The 21,718-nt window shown below is 39.2% G+C and overlaps 1 protein-coding gene across 1 annotated transcript in view; it reads right to left on the reverse strand.

Moving 5' to 3' along the window:
* Nucleotides 1-21,718, reverse strand: part of LOC140245658 (dynein heavy chain domain-containing protein 1-like) — a 136,235-nt gene that overhangs the window by 93,928 nt on the left and 20,589 nt on the right. Inside the window, exons 21-35 of the mRNA XM_072325204.1 lie at nt 17,725-17,847; nt 16,898-17,059; nt 15,609-15,710; nt 14,615-14,812; nt 12,648-12,818; nt 11,838-12,078; nt 10,779-10,876; nt 8,727-8,861; nt 7,815-7,910; nt 7,049-7,180; nt 5,808-6,060; nt 3,998-4,187; nt 2,233-2,442; nt 987-1,135; nt 374-577 (exon numbers count right to left, since the gene is read on the reverse strand). Of these exons, the coding sequence (XP_072181305.1) occupies nt 374-577; nt 987-1,135; nt 2,233-2,442; nt 3,998-4,187; nt 5,808-6,060; nt 7,049-7,180; nt 7,815-7,910; nt 8,727-8,861; nt 10,779-10,876; nt 11,838-12,078; nt 12,648-12,818; nt 14,615-14,812; nt 15,609-15,710; nt 16,898-17,059; nt 17,725-17,847 (2,464 nt within the window). The remainder of the gene's footprint in view (nt 1-373; nt 578-986; nt 1,136-2,232; nt 2,443-3,997; nt 4,188-5,807; nt 6,061-7,048; nt 7,181-7,814; nt 7,911-8,726; nt 8,862-10,778; nt 10,877-11,837; nt 12,079-12,647; nt 12,819-14,614; nt 14,813-15,608; nt 15,711-16,897; nt 17,060-17,724; nt 17,848-21,718) is intronic.

Raw genomic sequence — 21,718 nt, forward strand, 5'->3', positions numbered from 1 at the left:
TTCAAGAAGCATTTTGTCAGAAATTTTTTCTGACAAATTGTTATAAGCTACTGAAATCCTTGTATCTGATTGGCTGAGAGCAAATTTATCTGACAAGTTTGTCAGACAAAAAGCTTCATGAAATGCCCCCTGGTCTTGGGATCTTCATGGAGCCATGTCGCTGCCAAAGTGTGCTCACACACAATGCCCATTGTTCACTACCCCTCATTCGGCTTGCTTTATGATGTCTGAGCGTACACGCTAACCCTCTAATGGGTAATACACGTACGCTGAGTAACAACATACAGTGTAGCATTCAATTTAGCAGTTGGCCAGACTCTCTTTACATACGGCACTTGACAACACCAAATGAAGAGCGCCCTCTAATATTCACCTCGAGTGGCCAATCTCTCTGTGGTCATGGAGGCGTCATCGGTTGTGGTCATTATCGACTTCGAGGCCTCACTCTTCCTCCCCGACTCGGCATCCTGGTCGACCACGGTCTGGGCGCAGAGAACCTCTTTGATGTCCATCTGATAGCGGAGCACGCGACACCAGTCAAAGTCACTGTCTGACAGCTCACTCTTCTTCAAGAGACCTGCAGTTGAAGAAAGCATTTCGCAAAATTGAAATCACCTTTATATAGATTCCCTCCTCTACTTTTCAATGCTTTCATTATCATATACATGTATATTCATATTATTCCATTTAACTGTTATAATTTATGGTCCGCTATTCTGAGGGGTCTGGAAGGTGCAGGAGGCATTTACAGAAAACATATCAGGAATAAAAAGCTAGAAATATTCAAACAAATTTGATATGAACACTACCCTCTTGCCAAGTGACATCTACGGATCAAATATCATGGACATTAGATAATTTGCATAAGAAAGCCGCTGCCCTCACTTTAATCATAATTACACCTTGAATCTGTGCATGCTGACCATTTGGGGAGGGTGATACTGTGAAATGCCATGACAAGATTAGGAAGAGGCTTGAACACTCACCCTCCACGATGTCCCGGTGGTGCATGCCCTGTTCAATGAGGGAAGAGAGCAGGATCTGGAGACGGACCTTGGAGTCTGAGGAGGCCTGGTTGTAGCAGTGGTCCCTCAGGATGGAGCTGTACTGCTCCAGTCGCTTCTGGAGATGGTCTCTGCAATAGGGATCAATCAATCAATCAATCAATCAATCAATCGATCAATCAATCAATCAATCAATCAATCAATCAATCGATAAATCAATCAATCAATCAATCGATAAATCAATCAATCGATCAATCAATCAATCAGTCAGTCAGTCAGTCAGTCAGTCAGTCAGTCAATCAATCAATCAATCAATCAATAATCAATCAATCAATCAATCAATCAATCACACACTCCATCCATCCATCCATCCATCCATCAATCAATCAGTCAATATCCACTAATTATGACAGTGCAGTATTGAACATATTTATGTACTTCATGACAACTATGACTGGAATTACAAGAATAACCATCCATGGTCAACTTTCGATCCAGTCTCCAGTCTAGGTGTCAACATCTACTGGTGTATTGAACACATTAAAAGTTCAAACACACTAAACAGACAGATAGAACAATTTATATTCAGTTATACTACATACAATTGTACACACACTGTAGTCACACTACATTGTATATCAAAATCTATACATACACCACCCAAATGAACATTATATGAGAAATGAACTGACAAAGTGGGCAAGACAATAACCAGGAGGCTTGTACGAATGTCAGATTAACTCTCAGTGTGCTAATCTGAAAACCCCAAAATTCAGGACATTTTTGGTGTGTCATCTATGGCACAGCAACTAAGAAATGTTTAAACTTTAGAATTGTAATATCACCATACTACTGCTGCTCTAGAAATACAACCAATAAACGCACATACGATGTAGCAAATAAAGAGAGAGACATGCTTTACTGCACTATCATCCTATCATTTCTAAGATTTGCAACTGAGGTATTGTTTTCTTAAAATACATTTATCATATTTTTACAAACTTTTTTTTTACATCAGTGACAGCACACCTTCAAATTTGCAGAAATGGTAAGTTGAACATTAGAAAATTATGCAAAACCACTCAGGTGTAAGTTTGTATGAAAATGAGGGAAATCATGATAAGATGTACTTTTAAATTTCAGAATATCTGGACTGATGAGGATAAAAAGACACCTGGAGATGAACCCATGAGCAATCAAAGCACAGTCGGGGGTGAAAGCATCATACCTGATCTGAGTGAGGTGCTTCGCATCGCCCTCCCGGACCACCGGCTGCACCTCCCGGCTCCAGAGGACCCCCTCCCCGGTGACGACGCACTGGGTGGGGAACCGCAGCAGCCAGTCGGAGAAGCTGGTGCGGACGGCCTTCTTGAGCTGGGCCTGCTCGTCTGGGTCGGCCGACGGGTTATCCTCCAGGGTCTGCAACTCGTCCAAGATGCTGGTGGGTGTCAGGCCTTGAAATATGATGATGATGATGATGATAACAAACCCAATTTTAATTTTAGTATCATTTCTCACACTTTTAAAGTGAAAACTAAGTTCTGGTAAGGGCCTGAGAACCCGTCTGACACCATTTCATATTTGCTTGCAATATATCGACAGAGTCTACAAAGAAACTTACCTGGCTGACGCGGTTTGCCGGAATGATGAGTTGTTTTGGAGTATTTTGAGAAAAATAATAAAAGTCGGTAGACCAACTTTTATTCGGTAGACCGACTTTTATTCGGTAGACCGACTTTTATTCCAGAAGGCTCCAGACTAACTCGGTCTCAGGGAAAACTCGACCCTATTTCAGACAATTTACACACAGTTCGTGATCGCCATGTTCATCAGTACTCTATACTACGGGTACCAAACGAGGCCTTGATGAGCAGACAGGAAAGTGCGTGCTAATCCTGTACAAAACAAATGGACAGCGCGCGGTCCTCAAGCCTAAATACGCACATCACCTCAGTTGCTGAGACGCGCGGTCTTTGAAGTTTTTGTTGTTGTTTATCAAGCGTCTTTGATTGCTTTTAGAGGTGCTTGAGAGGCGCACACTAATTTTGCATGCGCGCCAAAGAGGTTTTTGATGCGCGCGTTGTAACAACTCGGACCATTACTGCGAGTAGCCAGAACGCTACAATGTAGTTTATACAGGCCGCTCCCATATGCATAGTACAACGCTGTACAATCCAGAGGGACAACCAATACAACTCATCCTGCCGTCAAGCACAGCGAGACCGAGTTATCCCCGAGTCCGAGTCTAGCCTGACCCCGTTCGGGTAAGTTCTGAGACTGAACGTTTTTGGTTAATATTTCCCATTTTCGTCGTTACCCATCGAATATCTTGTTATTACAGCGTTATTCCGCACATTTCCTAGGCACACGTTCACATTTTGCAGGCATACCAGAACTTTCTTTGGGCTTTAATAGTTGTGGAAAAAATGATTACGATGAAGATGATGATGATGATGATGATGATGATGATGATGATGATGATGATGACGATGTTGATGATGATGATGACAATGACAAAACTGGCTGCAGAACTGCTGCAACACTATCATTGATTATAATGCCAGAAATGCTGAAAGTAAGGATATTTTCAATATGATAATTGCTATCATTATAACAATGTATACTATGTGCTAGAAAATACTCATGGCAGTGCATGCAATGTACTATTGCACAATGAAAACCTGATGTCATTATCGCATACAAGCACAAAGCAGATGCACGTGTTGATGTACAAAAGAGAAAATATAGATTGTTATCAAAATTTCTTTTAGCATACACTTTGTATTTGTTAAGATTTGTATGTCATGTGTCAAATTTGTTAAGCAAAATAAGACATGTCATATGTTAAGCAAAGTACACTGTATGACATTCCATGAAACCTCTATAATATCTGTAAATTTTAGACAGATTGTCACAATGAATTACAAAATTGGCAGTTAAAAAAATGAATAAATTTTATTTTTCATTCATAATGAAAATTTATATTTAATTACAAATGAAGCAGCATACCTTCTCTTAGTCTTGATTCCAGACACGAGTGTAGCAGGTTGCCCAGGGTGGTTTTGAGGCAATTCTCTAGGCAGGCCAGCCAGACGGGTGGGGAGGATTTGGCTGTGAGGGGTGAGAGGAGGCTCAGCCGCTCACCGAGCGAACCTTCCACAGCTGTCACTTGCAGCTTGTCAGCTGAGTAAAGTTTCAGAAACAGATTTAGATGAACACTTTTAACAAATGCATTGCAAAAAATCTTAATACAGTCAACTTTGCTGAAGTCAACCTCACATAAGTCAAATAATTGCCTAAGTCAAAGGACTTTTCAAGTCCTCTCCTCTTTATAGTCTATTGATTTTAGTTCCTCATATCCGAAGTCGAATTTTCTCTAAGTCGAAGCTATTTCACCAGTCCAAATAGATTCAACTTACATAGGTAAGGTTGACTGTACTACATTCAATATCTACATCAATAAACAAAAAGGGGGGAAGAAAATAATCTTGCAATGTATCCTTTACACGTAAGGATGCCAATCACACTGTATGACAGTCTGAAAATCTACTACAGTGTAGGAGTGTTTTCACTCTCAAAAAGACCTTGAAATTTGATCAACTGGCCTGAATGCATGCTTTCGCGATAAAACTGGCATCCCCTGACTATTACAGAACACTCTAAATTTCAAAGCAAATGATTTGTGACAGCATACAGAAATTCAGAAAACAAACAGTCAAACGCATCCTGTACTAAAACATATAAACCAAAATAGATCTCCCTACACACTTGTCCCAAATGCATTTTCAAATCAACAAAAACAGCTAATTTTTTTTTTTATTTTGTCACTTGATGTATCCCTCAACCAGCTGTCACATAGAAACAGAGGGGAAATACAAATGTAAAACTGACAGAAAGCCCTCCAGAAAAAAATAAAATAAAAATAAAAATAGAATAAAAAAGGAGAAGAACCAAACACGAGAAACACCAACATTTCCAGAAAGTCTGTCTGTTCACCACCACCAACAAAACACACCTATTGCTCACACCCTTAGCCTGTCCTGAACAGCTACAGGGCAGACAACAAAACAAGGCATAATGATGCAGCTAACAGCACCAATCCTCAAATTGCCCTCTTATAGCAACCACTGTCCCTTTAGAGAAAGACCCCGCAGAGTTGAAGGAGCACCGTTGAGAAATTCAAAACACCAATATCTCACAAAAGATATGCAACAATTTTTTTCTCCACAAATATGAAAAACAAACACAAAAATATCACCCAGCCTAATAAAAAGTAAAAACAAAAACAAACACCCTTAGACTATCAGTTTTCACCTTCAAACTTGTGTTTCGCTGTTGGAGAATATCAATGGTACATAAGAGAATCATTAGAAGGGCTGTTTGAAGAAAAATGACAGAATATCTCCCCTAACTACAAGTTGTATACATTTATAACATACAATGTATACCGTATTAGACAATAAAAAATGAGTACAAAGTTAAAAACATCTTATGTGTTAGCTTAGCCTCATACAACAAGCTAATTTGTTAGAATGTTTGATTTAAGAGAAATACATTTGCATTTCTTCAAGTTAGGCCATATAGATATTCAATATATGGATGGAAAAAATGTCAAAACATGAAATTTTGTACTCTCCCATACCATGAGTACTACCAGATCGAGAATCTAAAATTGAGCAGCACAGATATTATGTGAGATCTAAGCAAGCAGCAATGTGCTTGTCTTTCTTCACAAACACTATAACATCTTGCAAAGTCCAGAAATTCACTCTAGAAAGGAGTTCTGGATAATAGAGATCTCACCATTCATCAGCATATCAAAGGCAGTGCCCATTCCAGTGCTGCTTGTGTTGGTTGGTGCCTCGAAGTCCAGATTACGGACTCCCGGAAAGAGCGCCCTCACGTGGGGGATCCACTTGGGCCTGTCTCGCGACACGGAGAAGAGGTCGACCAGCTCGTGGTCGCTGAGGAAACAGAGTCGTGGGTACTTGTGGCGGGCCGTTGCCAGGGAGAAGTTGGTAGCCGAGAACGGGTCAAGGTTGGTCATAATCTCCTCCTGCAAGGAAAGAATAGATACAGTAAGTATTCCTTCCCATTCTCCTCTTTATTATCATCATCCTCATCATCACCACCATTATCGTCACCATCATTGTCATCAACCTCATTGTCACCATCCTCCTCATCATCATCACCCTTACCGTCACCATCATCATCATCGTCTTCAATGTCATCATCATTACCATCATCATCATCATCCTTGCCATCCCCATCATCATTATCAACATCATCCTATCATCACCATCATCATTATCAACATTATTACTTCATCACCACTACCAACAGTCACTATTATCATCAATGTTAAAACCGTTAACATCATCAGTATCATTATCATCAGCATCATCACTACCACTATTCCTCACTGCTTTTAGAAGAAGGAGGTCAAGTATTCATCATCATCACAGCTAATAGTACACTATCATCATCACAACCCTCACAATTATCAGTACTGTCATCATCATCTCTATCAGAAGAAGTGTCCTACAACCACTGTTATGCATCTAAATTGTCAAGTATTGAGATCTTTACCTGGTATGCTTTAGAGGGCATTAGAGGGTGCTCTTACACTAAAACCACATGCACATTCTAAATCAAACAAAACAACTGATAATCATGCATGATTTTAAATATCCATCAATAACATATTACGATCAGGGCAGAACACAATTTCTTTTTACAATTAATTCAACTAATAGATGCAGTTCTGTCATAAAGCTAGAGGGTTAAGATATACATCTACCTGATTCCATGTCTTACTTTTAATAGTCAACTTTCTAAAACTCTGAGCCAAATATTCAGCCTGCATAAAAAGTCTAATTAATTAAGAGGCACACACATGCATTCATCAAGACAAATAGACAGACACACACATTTACAGACACCTACATGCCCACACCAAGGCAGAGACAGAGACACACACACACACAAAACAACAACAAGAATATTTTCCTGAGTTTGATCCACACTGTACAAGTAGCACTTACCTGTGTCTTGGTGAGAAATTTCAAGAGCTCTGCCAGTACGTCCCCCTGGAGCTCTCGGTAACCTTTGGTTCCTTTTCTCTTGTTGAGGATTGACAGCACTTTTGGATCTGCCACCACACTTGTAATGAACTCCTGCAAGCATACCATCAAACAAGTGTCAGGAGCGTTCTACATTTACACTCCGCTGTGTATACATACGCATGTTATCGTAATCACTAAAATTAAGCAATTACAACATTCAAAAGAAAAGTATTTGAACATTATAAATTTTAACTTCAAAATTATCTTTAAATCACAAACTACACATGTTGTGCATGTACATTTGACATTATATGAGTGTACTCTGTTATATGACTACACAAGAAGGCTACGATACAGTTATCATTATAACAATAACCTGTGACCTTTGACCTTTGACCTCGTGACCCTAAAATCCAAACAAAGTATTATCCCCCCAGGATATACCCTCATACCAAGTTTGACGTAAAACCACCACACGGTTCTTGAGATATCGACAAAAACAAAACGCGACGGATGGACGGATGACCCGAAAACATAATGCCTCCGGCCACTTCGTTGGCAGAGGCATAAAAAAAGCAAGTTTGCGACACAGCTTTAGGTCAACTTGAAATTGTTTCTGGTCCATCAATTGGAGTTGACAGGACATAGAGCAGCAAGGGAGCCATACCCCAAAACTCTTCCACAAATTATTCAAGAAAAGAAATAATGGGAGGCCACTTTTGGTACCTGTGGCTCTCGACCTCACCTGGTACTTCTGGTCCACCATTTCAAAGAGCTGACCGAGATCTGGCTGGGCCTCGCCGACCGCCTCATCCGAGAACACCTGACTCAGGTACAGCCACTGATGCACAAAGAGAGAGAATATCAACACAGGTAAAGATTGGGATTCATAGGCTTAACTATAGCACATACACCTGTAGTTATTTCTAGTAACTTTTCAGTCAAACTCTTGGATAGTGTATGTCTGTGTGTGTGTTGCATGTCCATATTGTGGTGGGCACCATCTCTACTACATGTACCTTAAGAGTGCTCCTCATCAGATCCCCAGGGTTTGGAAAGTATCATTTTACAAAATCCTTTCACACCCTTGCAATTACCCACTTATACTCCTGACTACAGAGGTGAGATGTTAAAGATACATAAAGGGGATAAAGATATGTTTTGTTCCAGGATTGAAAAGGTTATTATTAAAGATTTGGACCCTGAACTAGCATATTGCATGTCAAGCCTCAAAACCACTAGACCATGACATATGTGTTGTAGATTGTAGGAAAGCATGAGTGCTGCTCTCCATTACTCAGTGGTACAATGTATTTCTCTTCATCTATCACGTACTGTTAAGATAGACCTCTGCAGATGGGTTATTACGTAGCATGTCCTTACAAATGAAATGTTAATATTAATGTTGATCACACCACATTTTCTCTTCAGTTATTTCATTAATGAACATCAAATTGCAAAACTAGGGACTTAGGGCAGTAAGTGAACTTTCGATCACATGCTGGCTACAATTTTGTGACTGACCATAAGGATAAAACCTTATTTGTGAAATACTTCATACTACATGGTAAAAGCAATGTACATTGGAGTACAGTCATTCATTCATGATTTTCTTCATGCAACACACAGAAATATTGACAGTAAAGCATTTTGTCACCTTCTTCTGGCAAACGCTCCAGAGCTCCACCATATCTCCGACCTGTCTGAGGGTCGACGCCCAGAGGTCAGCCTCGGGTCGAAGGTCAGCTAGGTGGGGTGACACCAGCATGCTCTGAAGGGTCAGCTGATTGTCCTACATGAGGGAAATATTGGGTAAGGGGGCAAAGAAGCAGAGTCAAAAGGACTGAATTCAGTTTATAGTACCTGTCATAGCAGATATACATGAGACAAATATGGACATTACAAAGCACTCTATCAACTCGTTCCATACTGAATTCTGAAATGCCAATAGACTTTATACACAGGCCACTAGGCTCCCGTATGAAACGGGTTAAGAACAGAGTCTGGACCAAAGCAACATATCAAACTGAAGTAGTGCACGTACTACGAGAGCCTAGCACCTCCTTGATCAAACAAAAGTGTATGGTCCTATTATGTTTTGCATGTTTCCTGAAATGCAAATAGCACACACATGTACAGTTGTTACGATGAAAGTAGTGTACAATATGTGTTATGTGTGCATACACAAGTTGACTTCAATAAAAAGAATAGAATAGAGTATATTATAAAATGAAAGTGATGGGTACACACACAACTTGTATTTGCTAGTGTTTATGTGTATAAGTATATACATGTATGCATACATCTCCCCCTTTTAGATTTCTGCTTGTACAATCCACCCCTATAAAGTACATATTGCCTTTCTGTTCTTTTTTTTTTTTTTTTTGATGATTATGTTTTGTACTTTCCATTTGTTGGTTGGGTTTCACTTTCATTTTGTTGCCACATCTTTGTACACCAAGTTAAGGGCTCACTGCTTGCACAGCCCCCTTCACTCATGCTGTTGCTATTTCACTGTTTTCCTATTCTTCATCCTTTTGTTGTGCCTTATTTTGTTTGATGTTGCCTCCCTATTCATCTTTATCCTTCACAGGTTGCCCCCTATGATCCTTGGGATCATCACTTGCCCACATCTGCCTTTTGTCTGTTCACCCCCTTGCTTTAATCCCCCTTCCTTACCTAGCCTGTTTGGCTCCCTGCCATTGACTTCAAACCCACCCCTTTTGTTTTCTTTGTACTGTATCCCTAGCCCTCCTCAGACTGTGCTAGTTGTGGCTAGACCTTATCATTGCTTTCCTTACATGTTTGTCATTTTGCCTCTGACAAAGATTCTGCTGGGATCGAAAGCTCAGGCCCCTTTAGACTCCATTTTACTCCACTGGCTTGCCACTATTGCATAAGCAGTTTTCAGCAGCTTTTTTTTTTTTTTTTTTTCAAACAGTTATATCAGTAACAATCAGATGGGGTGGCACTACCATCATCTAACACAGTGACCAGCTAGCTGGCACATACATCTTTGCCAAGTTTCCTCTCTGAAATGAGGCAAAAAAACTTCAACGAAATCTCCTTTCTGTGAAAAATTCTATTGAATGAGATTCCATTCTCTCAACATGTACATTTCACGTGCACATACTATCAAAGAAGAATAAATTCTCTAACAAAATGCTCCGCTTTGATTGAATCCATCTGAGATCTAAATTTACTCTAGCCTCTCTCTAGCAGACAATCTACATGTTATCAACCTTTTGTTTCCCTCAGGCTTTACTGGTATTTGTTACCTTGTAACAGAGTTAGGTATTGTACATGTGTACTTATATTAACTTACTAAATTACTGTACACATGACTTGCTTCAGTTATTTACGAATTACTTAGTAATTTACTTTGCTAGTTAGTCAGTCAGTTGGCTATCCAGTTAGTCAGTTTAGTGAGTTTAGTTTATAGTCAGTGAGTCAATCAATCAGTCATTCAGTCTGTCAATCTGTTGGTCTGTTACTCAGTTGTAACAGTGAAATACATTGTACATAATGGACTGTTTTATTACTTAGTCAGTTGGTTAGTTAGTGCACAAAGTTGCTGAGTTAGTCAATCAGTCAGTTAGTCACTCATTCGGTTAGTCAGTCAGTCAGATGGTCAGTTTAGTCCTATGAATGAGTTAAATACTAGATGATTGGGTTGTTTGAGGTATCATGATGACATTCTGCGACTTACCTCCAGGAGATACTTGAGCTGATCGATACCAATCAGTGTAAACATGTCCGGCAATGGTTCTGATTTCTTCCCTTTATTCTTGGAACTGGATTCAAAGTCTGAGTGTGAGATGATGTGAAAATGAAACGATTCTTTTGAGACAAACGTACGTTGTGCACACATTCACAATCACAAAACTTTCTTGTTTTCATCTCACTTTTTTCTTCCTCTTTCTTGTCCTTCATTGGTTTTTTTTTTTAACTTGGTTTCTCCATTCAATCTTAACCCTAAAAAGACTGGGCTATTTTGGTAGCTCGAAAGACTGGGGGGGGCCTAAAGGGCCCCCCTTAAGATCTCGGCCGTGGGTCGCGCAATCGCCGCGGAAATTTGCACAATGGTAGTGTGCGATGTAATCTACAAGATCGTATATTTAAATTTTACAAAATAGTCTTCTTTTATTTTATTTTGATTAATTATGCTAATTTATGCGAGAAATCAGACTCTTTGATCTAAATCAGTAAATAAAGCTCCAAAAGTGCTCATTTTTGGTCAAATTATTCTTTGTGGCATTCTTAGCAAATGTACTTGAAAAAAAATTCAGTATCAAAATTCATTTCTTATTTATTTTATTGTTTTATGAATTTCTTATGTATTTCTTTTTTTTTTCGACCTTTTTGTTTTTGTTTTTTTTTTAACAAAATTTGTGGCAGACACTTTTTGAAGCATAATACTCCTAAAACAAATTAATTTTAGCCATTGAGAGTAAAAATAAGCATATTTATATGAACCATGTGAAAAAACTCAATTTGCATTGACATTGTACACAAAATCACATTTTTGAGCCATTTTCGGCCTCACGTGCATGTACAAAAAGTTATGTAACTTCAGAACCGTACCCCCGGGCATCACAAATTTGGTGTCAAAATGTGCGGGAAACTCGAAAGAAAAAAGTCATAGAGCATCGCGGCGAGAGCATTGCGTGTTGCAGAGTAATCGCGCGAAATGTCGAGAGGGGGCCTTTTAGGCCCCCCCCCCCCCCAGTCTTTTTAGGGTTAAAGCAATAAAGTTTCACAAACTCACCAAAGGTGTCTTTGCCTGGAGCAATGTACTTGGCCAGTTTGAATTCCTTCTCCTCCCATACTTTTCTCAGCTTGATGAGCTTCTGCTCCAGGTCAAACTCTGCACCGGCGCCAGCACAGATGGTGTTGATCTGAAGACTGTGCTCGCTGAGGTCATAGGAGAGCAACTCGTGCACATAGTACTGCCGGCCTGGCTCGTAGTTCTGGCCCAGGGCCAAAAATAGGGCTTTCCAATGTCGGGACTGGGTAAAAAGGAATCGTTAGGCAATGTAAGGAAACAGGACAAGTTCGCACAAGAATTTCCTATGATTTCTCTGATAAGACAACGGCATGATATCCACTCAAAATATTACCAGATTTAATAGTAAAATGACACAGTTACACTAACTTAAAAGGGCTCTAAGAACAAAGTGGGCATTTTAACCTGTTGATGACTAGTCCCAAGTATACTTAGGCAGGTGTCTATGGGAAATGCATGTTACAATAAACTCAGCTTGCCTCAACGGGTTAATTGAAGTGAGAACATTCTCCTCCTGTACTTGTGTTTTGCAACCTCAGTCACACTGTTAGCTCTGATCTAGAATGCATGTCTGTGTGGAGATACAATACTTCATACAATTGAGTCTCCTACAGTGCATGTACTGTCATAAAAATGCAGCATTGATGGGAAAATTTGTGAATGGCTGCAAAGTGATACTTCCGAACTCGAAGCTCTCCATATTAATAGTAATCAATCTCGGGTCTCTCTGTATGACTACATACATATCTCTCTCATTGCCTGATCCGTCATTCCTTCCCTTTTATGACCTACCTTGAGGCAGTCACTGGAGAGCTTGAGGAGGAGGGGCAGGTCCTGCTTGAAGTCTGAGAGGAGGCGGTACCAGTGGGCCAGGACCTGGTCTCCCTGGGGCAAGACCTGTTTCAGCTGGCCGGCTGCCTGCTGCCAGTCCCTCACCTTGGTCATGGCCTTGTTCACGTTGAACTGTAGAGGGCAGCATACAATAGTGGTACTGGTTTATATGTCATTGCCCTGTCATGCTATATCACTATGTAGAGCTTGATGGAATAATATTAAGTTAAGTTTTGATTTGCACAATCGTAACAGCAGTAACTGTATTTAGAAATTACCTCAAAACTCAACCCTTTACTATCATCACATTTGGCCACACATATATTAAATAATTTGTAATGTTCCTAAGTTGTACATGTATAATACTCAGTCCAAGTTCATAATTTCATTAAATGGCCTCCAGTATTCATCATATTTTGCATCTACACAATGTAACATGGACTTTGACAGGTTTTCTAAAAACAAAAAATCTAATCAGATACTGCCCTGTAAAACTACAGTACATCCCCATATCAAATTGTTAAAAAAACATTTCGTATTTTTGAGGTCCTAACATACTATTTTAGAACCTCCACTTTTATTTGATCTCTGAACATTGACCAATTTACCTAAAAGTCACAATAATCAAGAACTCTTACACTTTCACAGTGATGTTCACATTTCATATCAAAATATGCATTAAGTGAGGTGTAATACAGTGCGTATCAAAAAAAACGCAACAAGATTTGATTTCAAATTTGTGAAGATTGAGTTAAATTTACACCAAAGTGAGTAGCATCATCTTAAAGCCACATAGCTCCTCTTTTCAATGATATCTTATTTATTCTTACACGGTCATGGATGGCTGAGTAATCATTCTTTTTGTACAGTGGGTCAAATTGGACTTGGGACCAAGTTTAGGCACTGCAAGAATCAATGCACCTTATTAGAAATTAACTAAACAAATGGAATAATGAAATTAATTTAAATGAAATTAATGATCGCTATTAATGAAATTGATGAAATTAATGATAACAACTTACTATTGTCTTCTTTCGGATACTAGTATTTCTTTTTAACATTACATTCCATGCCCCTCAACATGGCCATCATTCCTTTCCACACAGAGATTAGCTCTTTTCTCCATCTCACACACAGCCCTGCGAATCATTGGGGCTTGGTGGCGTAGAGCTTCAAACTCATCAGTGATTCTTTGTCTCAAAGTTGCAATGTCAGGTGGAGGGGTAATGAACACTTTGCTCTTGAGATAACCCCAAAGAAAAAAGTCACAAGATCCGGAGATCCACATCATGATACAAGGCAATCACCCAATTTCCAAATACCTCAGCCAATCTGTTTCTTACTGCAACTAGTCGATGGGCTGGTGCGCCATTCTGTGCCCACCATAAGCATCTGAACACACCGCTTTGTTGCACAGAAAAATTTTCCATTCATTCAGGAATCACATTTTCATCTAAAATTTGTTAATATCCATTTCCGTTCATGTTGTTTTCAAAGAAGAAGGGCCCTAGGAGTGAACCGTTTTCACAATGTCCAGCCCAGACATTCAGCTTTTCTCTATGAAAATGCAGAAACTGAAACTTGGTCCCAAGTCCAATTTGACCCACTGTCAAAAAACAATGATTACTCAGCCATCCATGACCGTGTAAGAATAAATAAGATATCATTGGAAAGAGGAGACATGTGGCTTTAAGATGTTGCTACTCACTTTGGTGTAAAGTTAACGCAATCTTCACAAATTCGAAATTAAATCTTGTTGCATTTTTTTTGATACGCACTGTATAAGTAGAAAGTTTGTGAGAACTGATGGCTAAGATATACTTTCTTCTTTGTAGAACAACATTTGATGTAAAATCTTGTGAGTAACCTGGCAAAGCCACTAAAAATAAAACATCTTTCTCTGATAGTAAATTCTTATTCATACTCACCTTCCTGAACAGCATGTTCTTCCACTCTTGGATGCCAAAGGTCGTGGCCTCCACATACTTCCAGAGCTGCGACCTGACCGTCATGGTCTGCAGCATGGCAGTCAGCTCCGACATGTCGTAGTTCTGACCGGTGATCTTCATCCGGTGCTGGTTGCAGTCGGAGATTTTGTTCGTCACCGACGTAAACTCGGCAAAGAGCTGTGCAGGTATGGAGAAGAAATAGGTCGAAATTGACATAATTTGGCACAAAGAAAAGTGAAAGAGGATGCCATTGACCTGTGTTTAAGAATAAGAATTATCAACATCGTGTAATTCAATGCTTTGTAATTTTCTTGCAATTTCAAGCTGTTACAACGAGGGAAAGATGTAATTTACGATGCAGCTGGAATACTTACTATACTTATAAGATTCAGGTCAAGAAAACCATGTAAAGGATTTCTGTGGCATGGTGTAGGTCTGATTCTTTTACATTTATGAAATTGGTAAATCTGTAAACAGTGATTTTTTTTTCAGGTGTAAATTTCTTCAATTTCTCTCCCTCTACAAATGAAATTTGTTGAGATTGCAAACTGCTAATCTATGAATTAACAAATATGTTAGAAAAAAAGGAAGCAGTGGGACCCGATCCTGTCATCTACTGCTTTCCGGGCAGCGACACTACAACCAGGCTAGCCCTGGTTGCCGGCAGTGACACGATGAACTTGGAACAAATACCCAAGCTCTGGAAATTCTGACATTGTTTTGTTAAGTAGTTCAAGGTGGACGAGGCATATCAAATGAAAGAAAGACACATGTACTAGTCACAGGGGTGAAGGTTCAGGTGTGAGTTTCTTCAATTTGTCTCCCTCTACACATAAAGTTTGTTAAGATTGCAACTGCTGATCTATAAATTAACAAATTTAAATTGTAGAGGGAGACACTGTTTTGCTGACTAGATAATATAGATCTTGACGAGATGATATAGATATTGATATAGATTTTGTTATTCACAAACCTCTTTCATTTGGTCCAGGACCTTCATGGGGTTCTGGGTGGGGTCCAGGTAGATGCCCCTTCCTGCCTCACCAGATATTCTCTGAGCCTCACTGCACAGATGCTGGGGGGGGGGGGGATGAAGGCATAACAGCAGTGATATCTATATTCTACCTTTGGAGAAGTTTATGAAAGTAGTTACAATGTACATGCAAACAGTTCTCTGATACTAAACCATCTTTGACAAATACAGTGATGTATGTCAAAAGATAATACGCTGTCTTTGACAAATACAGTGTTGTATGTCAAAAAAAAATCATAATAATAATTGCACAAAACATGTTCTTACGCAGTTCAGGTGGTAATGTCAAAATTAAAGTGTTAGGATAAAGCACTGTGGACAGATGTAATGTTTCAACATTGTTACTACTGAAAACAGTCCAACTTAAAGCCTGTCTTACACCAGGATATCCAGCCTGCTTTCCTAAAATAACAGTGAGAACTTAATTTGTTACAGGGCATTTACAACATTATGCTATTGCAGATTTGGGGAAGGGACTTTAGCCCAAGCAACTGTCAGGTCTAACTAATTATTTTGCCAGTGAGGATTGGCTTCACTCAACTGGACTTGAGCAGGAAGGTGCAATGAATGACCCCTGTGTGCAACCATGACCATCTGCATGCAACAAATGACCACTACAATGTGTGCACCGATGAACCCCGTATGCAACACATGACCTCTGTGTGAAACAAATGATGACCCCTTGTGTGTAGCCAATGACCCTTGTGTGAAACCAGTGACCCCTGTGTGAAACTAAAACCTTTTGTGTGCAACTGATGATCCCTTTGTGCAACCAATAATCTGATGGTGCACACAATGACACCTGTGTACTCCTAATGATCTCTACCCTGTGTGCAAACAATGACCCCTGTGTGCAACCAATGACCATGTGTGACAAATGACCTGTGTGTATCACACAGGTAGAAGTATGAACCCTTTGAACAAGTATGATAATCCCTGTGTGCAAACAATGACCCATGCATGCAACAAGTTGTATAGCCCTTTATAGCTGTGTGCAACCAATGTATAACCCCAAGCTGTGTCCAACCTACCGTATGTACAAATATAACCCCTACAGTAGCTGTGTGCAGCAAATGACCCTATGTGAAACCAATGACCCCCATGTGAAACCACTGACCCCTTTGTGCAACCAGTGATCCCTACGTGAACCAATGACCGGTACGACTTGTATGTAACAAATGACCCCTGTGTGCAACCTATGACCCCAGTTGTGTGTGGAGTGCACATACCTGGTAGGCCTCATCCAGGTTGCCGATGTGGATGGGGGTTTGTGTGTTGACAAACTCAGCAGCATCCTGGAGCTGAAGGAGAAAAGCCTCCCAGTTCTGCCACACCCCCTCCTCACACTTCTCTTCCTCCGTCGTCAGGGAGCGGTAGCTCAGCCGGATCACCTGGGAGAAATTTAGAACAAATGGTTCCAAGAACTAAGCTTTTGACACAGAGTATGTTTCTGGTACAGACAATACTTCAGTCTTGCACTTTTGCTCTTTAGCTCAGTAAGGGTCATTTCAAGTGGGGTGTTACTTGTGACAAGAGTGTAGACATGATGTTATTTGACTTATTCTTTTTTTTATTCTATAGATCTTAAAATATAAGGCATATACATACTGTAGGCTTGTGCAAGCTGAGTGAGAAATATATAGAGACAAATATATACCTCTTTTTTTTTAATAATGACATCATGATACTGGATATCAAAGAACTTTGCAATGCATTCAATGAGGGCAAAATTATTGACAATAGATTTATACAATTTAATGGAACATACAAATGTATGTGCAGTATTCTGATTATAATGCAGTCACAACATCAGATTTCCCGCAGGGGAATATTATCACTTTGACATCTTCTACCTACATACAGCTGTATGTACTAGTCTTTGTGACTAAGAGCTATTCCTCTGCTTATTCAAATTTGAAATTAGTCATGACTACCTTTCAAGAGATATTGTTAAAAGGAGAGATGGATTCACATACATTGTACTACTAGAGACACCTAAGAATCATAGTAAAAAGAAGAAACTTAAAACATTATGATCCACTATTCAAATCCATACCTCAAACAATGACTTGATGTACTCCACTTCTTTCTGCAATTCGGGCATTTTGATCTTGTACTTGGTGTACTGCTGCGCATAATCGGCAAAGGCGTTTGTCTCGCTGTTCTTCTCCTTCATGCCCTGCACAGCAAATGGTATTGGTGATGGTGATGAGGATGGTAACCATGGCAACAGGGTGGGAGTGATGAAAATGAAGTCGACAGAGACGAGGAGAAAATTTTTGTGACGGTGACATTGAAGTAAAAAGGAAAGAAATGAAGATGACGATGTGGGATGAGGACAATGAAGAGGATTGTGGTGATAAAGATTTGGTGATAGATATGATGGTGGCAATGATGAAGAAGAGGAGAAGGATGAAAAAGATGAAATGAATGATGGAGTGCAATAATGAAAAGAAGATTTGAACCACTTTTACAATAAGTTTGAAAATTAAACAGTTTTCTACATCATGAATGTAATAGTTTATGTTTTGAGAAAAAATACAAAAGGAAAGGAATGACTTTCCGTAATTAGACATCAGCACGATTTAAATGTATAAAAATTATTAAACCAACTGTCAAAACTGCAAACTCCTTGAATATACAAAATTCAGCACTATCCTTCCAATCTGCAAAAGGGAAATTTAGTGGCAAGTATCTGTGCTTTTTAGACTACTCCTGTCTTCAAGACTTTAAAGAAGGTTCTTCTTTCCTTGACTTCAATATGTACAGCAGAGAAAAGCATGTACACAATGTGCAGTTGTGTGTGTCAAGATTCCCAAACAATTTTGTGCAGTCTGCGGTAATTCATACTCATCTCTTGGCTACATTGTGGGGAACCAAATGTATGTATCAGCAGTGTGATGAACGCAACCTTTTCATGCACTCTTCTTTTCTTTCTTTCTTTCTTTTTTTGGCGCAGCCAATTAACTAAATGGTGCTCTGTAAGGTTTTTGCAATATACATGCATGCATTACACAGGTAAGTGCAGCAATTTACGAAGCTTACTGCTGGATTAATTCTCTCATCTCGTCTCGCATGTGAGCTGCGTGTATTATTTGTCATTCTATATTACAAATAGCGCTTGCTACATTTATGCTCAGCTTGAGTCCATTTCGCATATTATGCTCTGCACGATGATTAAATCACAACTTGTTTCTGCACCACTCAGATGTTTAATCAGCACTACAGTATTTCTACCTATTGAACACAAACTGACGGCAAATAGCATTTCCACAGCACTATTTATCATGCTGTTCTCAAGAATTAGTGTGGTAAAGGGGGGAAAAACTGCATCTCACTACAGCCACAATGCTGAAACCTTGGGTAACGTTTTGTCTGCTTCACAAGAAAGTCAAGCAAAATCAGCAAAGTATTGTATGGACACTGATTTACACATATTCTGGAGAAAGTAAAAACATTCTGCAAAAATGACCCATATTGATTTGACACTTTTACATCTCATGTAAATTTGTCAACTTGTACACGCTGTGATTGCTAATCTCTGGATGAATATCAACAGTTCATAAGTTCATATTTCCTGAACTTTGCTACCATACTGACAGAACCCCTGAATGCTCAAAAATTGACTCCAGGCTACTCCCTTTACAATTAACATGGTTATAATAAGATAACGTTACTAACAAGTAAAAATTCAGGTCCCCAAATTGTTGTCTTTATGTATTTCAGATATCTTTTAGTTTGGCTATAACAAAATTTTGATATAACCGCACAAAACTGCCAGTCCAAAAGACTTTGTTACAATGGGAGTCTCCTGTTTTATTGACTTTATCTTATCTCATACAATGTCACAGTAAGAAAAGTAAAGTTTACAAAATATTGTTCACAATCCAGGCTGCATGGCTTTAGTTACAATGTATTTGTTGTCATAAAATGTACTGCCATCTACATGTATAGTGTGTACCTTCTACTACTGTAAAACGAGGAATGTTTTCGCGAATTTCGCGAGCGCCAAGATTCGCGAAATTAGAATGCACGTGAAAGTTCTCTTCTACACAATATGCACTGAATGCCACTGCCAATTCGTGAAAATTTCATGCCGCAAAAAAAGGCCGTCGGCTCCAATTCGGGGGGCAGGGAGTTATACTGTATCATTTGTACTGGTTCTCACCCTACATAAAAAGGCATGATGTACATAACACCGTCTGTTGCTTTCATCCACGTACAAAGAATTATAACTGCATAAAATGTATAATTGTTTTCTGCAAGTTTTACAATAAGCTGATATTAGATTTATAGGTCATAGGATCATGGATACAAAGAATGATGGACATACAATGTAGAAAGCATAGTTACTTTATGTAAACGTGTATACTGCATACACGTTGAATATACTGTCTGTATATGAACAAGCATAATATACATGCTTTTTGTATATACATGCAAATATGTGTATAGTAAGTAGTGTACTTTACATGATTTGTGATTGGTTGACTACTGGCCTGGTTGAATTGATATTACATGACAGTCACTATTTTCATTACAGTGCACCGTTGTGCAATATAGCTTTGAATTAGTGCATGGGACTTAGATACAATTCATATATTTACTGCAGCAAATAATGTGCTCACATGCTCTGTTGTAGCCTATCCGATAGGCGTCAGGCTGTATCGATACTAGACTGATCGCTATATGGAGACGGACATGCGAGGGCTTCAGCCCGAGCGCCTATCATCATTTGTTTTCGAATCATTAGTTTTCGTAGATATTATACAAAAAACTGGTACGTATGTATGTTGAATATGCATAATGCGTAAAGGCTGTATTAGGCAACTCCAACAGCGTAGGTAGAAGATGGTTGATAGCCAAAATAATTATTCTTTCAAATTCCCAATAAAGTGAAATTGTCAAGTAAGTACAAATTAAAACGAAAAATTTACAAAACACTGAGACTAATGAGAATCAAAATGGCAAAGTAATTATGAAATCACGTAGTAGTTCTTATAAACCTACCCAAACAAACATGGATTGTCCAAAAAATGTGCAGTTGGAGATGATATTTGATTGGTTTAATCGATGAGGTCGATGACCACATAAGGCCTGTCTTATGAATCATGCATAAAAATATGCGTCATGCATATGATAAGCATATCATGAATAATGATTCGAAAACGAGTGATGATAGACGCTCGGGCTGAAGCCCTCGCATGTCCGTCTCCATATAGCGATCAGTCTAGTATCGATACAGCCCGACGCCTATCGGATAGGCTAGCTCTGTTGGTGCACTATTCTAAAGTATAAGCACTTCAAAAGTATAATTACACGTAGCCTACCCTTTCTCAAAGGCTGAGGTTAATGTGTAACAAATTCACATTAGACTTATTACGCTTTGGGAGTGGATATAACTTAATAGTATAATGCATTCGAGATCGTGAAATATATATATTTGCAAGATATATATGATAACGTGGGCCCTTGATGAATGACAATGAAAAGTATTGTATGTATTGGTAGATACATGTATGTGATCCGTCACAACAAAAGGATCCTAAAGTCGCTGACGTCTGAGCCGAAATAATCGAGTTTGAAGTCAGATTATCAAAATCGGTCAAACAAACAAATTTCTGTTTTGGGCATAATTTTGTAATCTAATATATGGTTTATCATCTGCCAAAATTTCGAAACTACAATAAAAAAGGATAGGCAAGAAATTAGCATTTTTCTGAGCCATGATTTTCTGACTTTCAACGGAACAGAAATGTGTCCGCAGATTTGGATTTAGCGCCGCGGATAGACTCCGCCCCTAGCAACAAGGGAGTGATTTTATTAGTCAGTGCGTGGCATCTTGGTTGCTGATTGGTTGTGCGTAGACCGCTGGCGCTAAGCTTGAAAGAACATTGCAGAGGTTGCTAGGAGCACATCTTCTATTGTCAAGAGGTGAAAACTGTCTTGCCTCCCCTTGATCATGATGGCGTCAGAAGGAAAACTTTGAAGGCGGTTTTCTCAAAACACTGATTTCCTAAAACACTCGACATGCGCTCATAAAATCATCT

This window comes from Diadema setosum (assembly GCF_964275005.1).
Source record: "Diadema setosum chromosome 20 unlocalized genomic scaffold, eeDiaSeto1 Scaffold_20_unloc_1, whole genome shotgun sequence".
NCBI classification, from domain to species: Eukaryota; Metazoa; Echinodermata; class Echinoidea; order Diadematoida; family Diadematidae; genus Diadema; species Diadema setosum.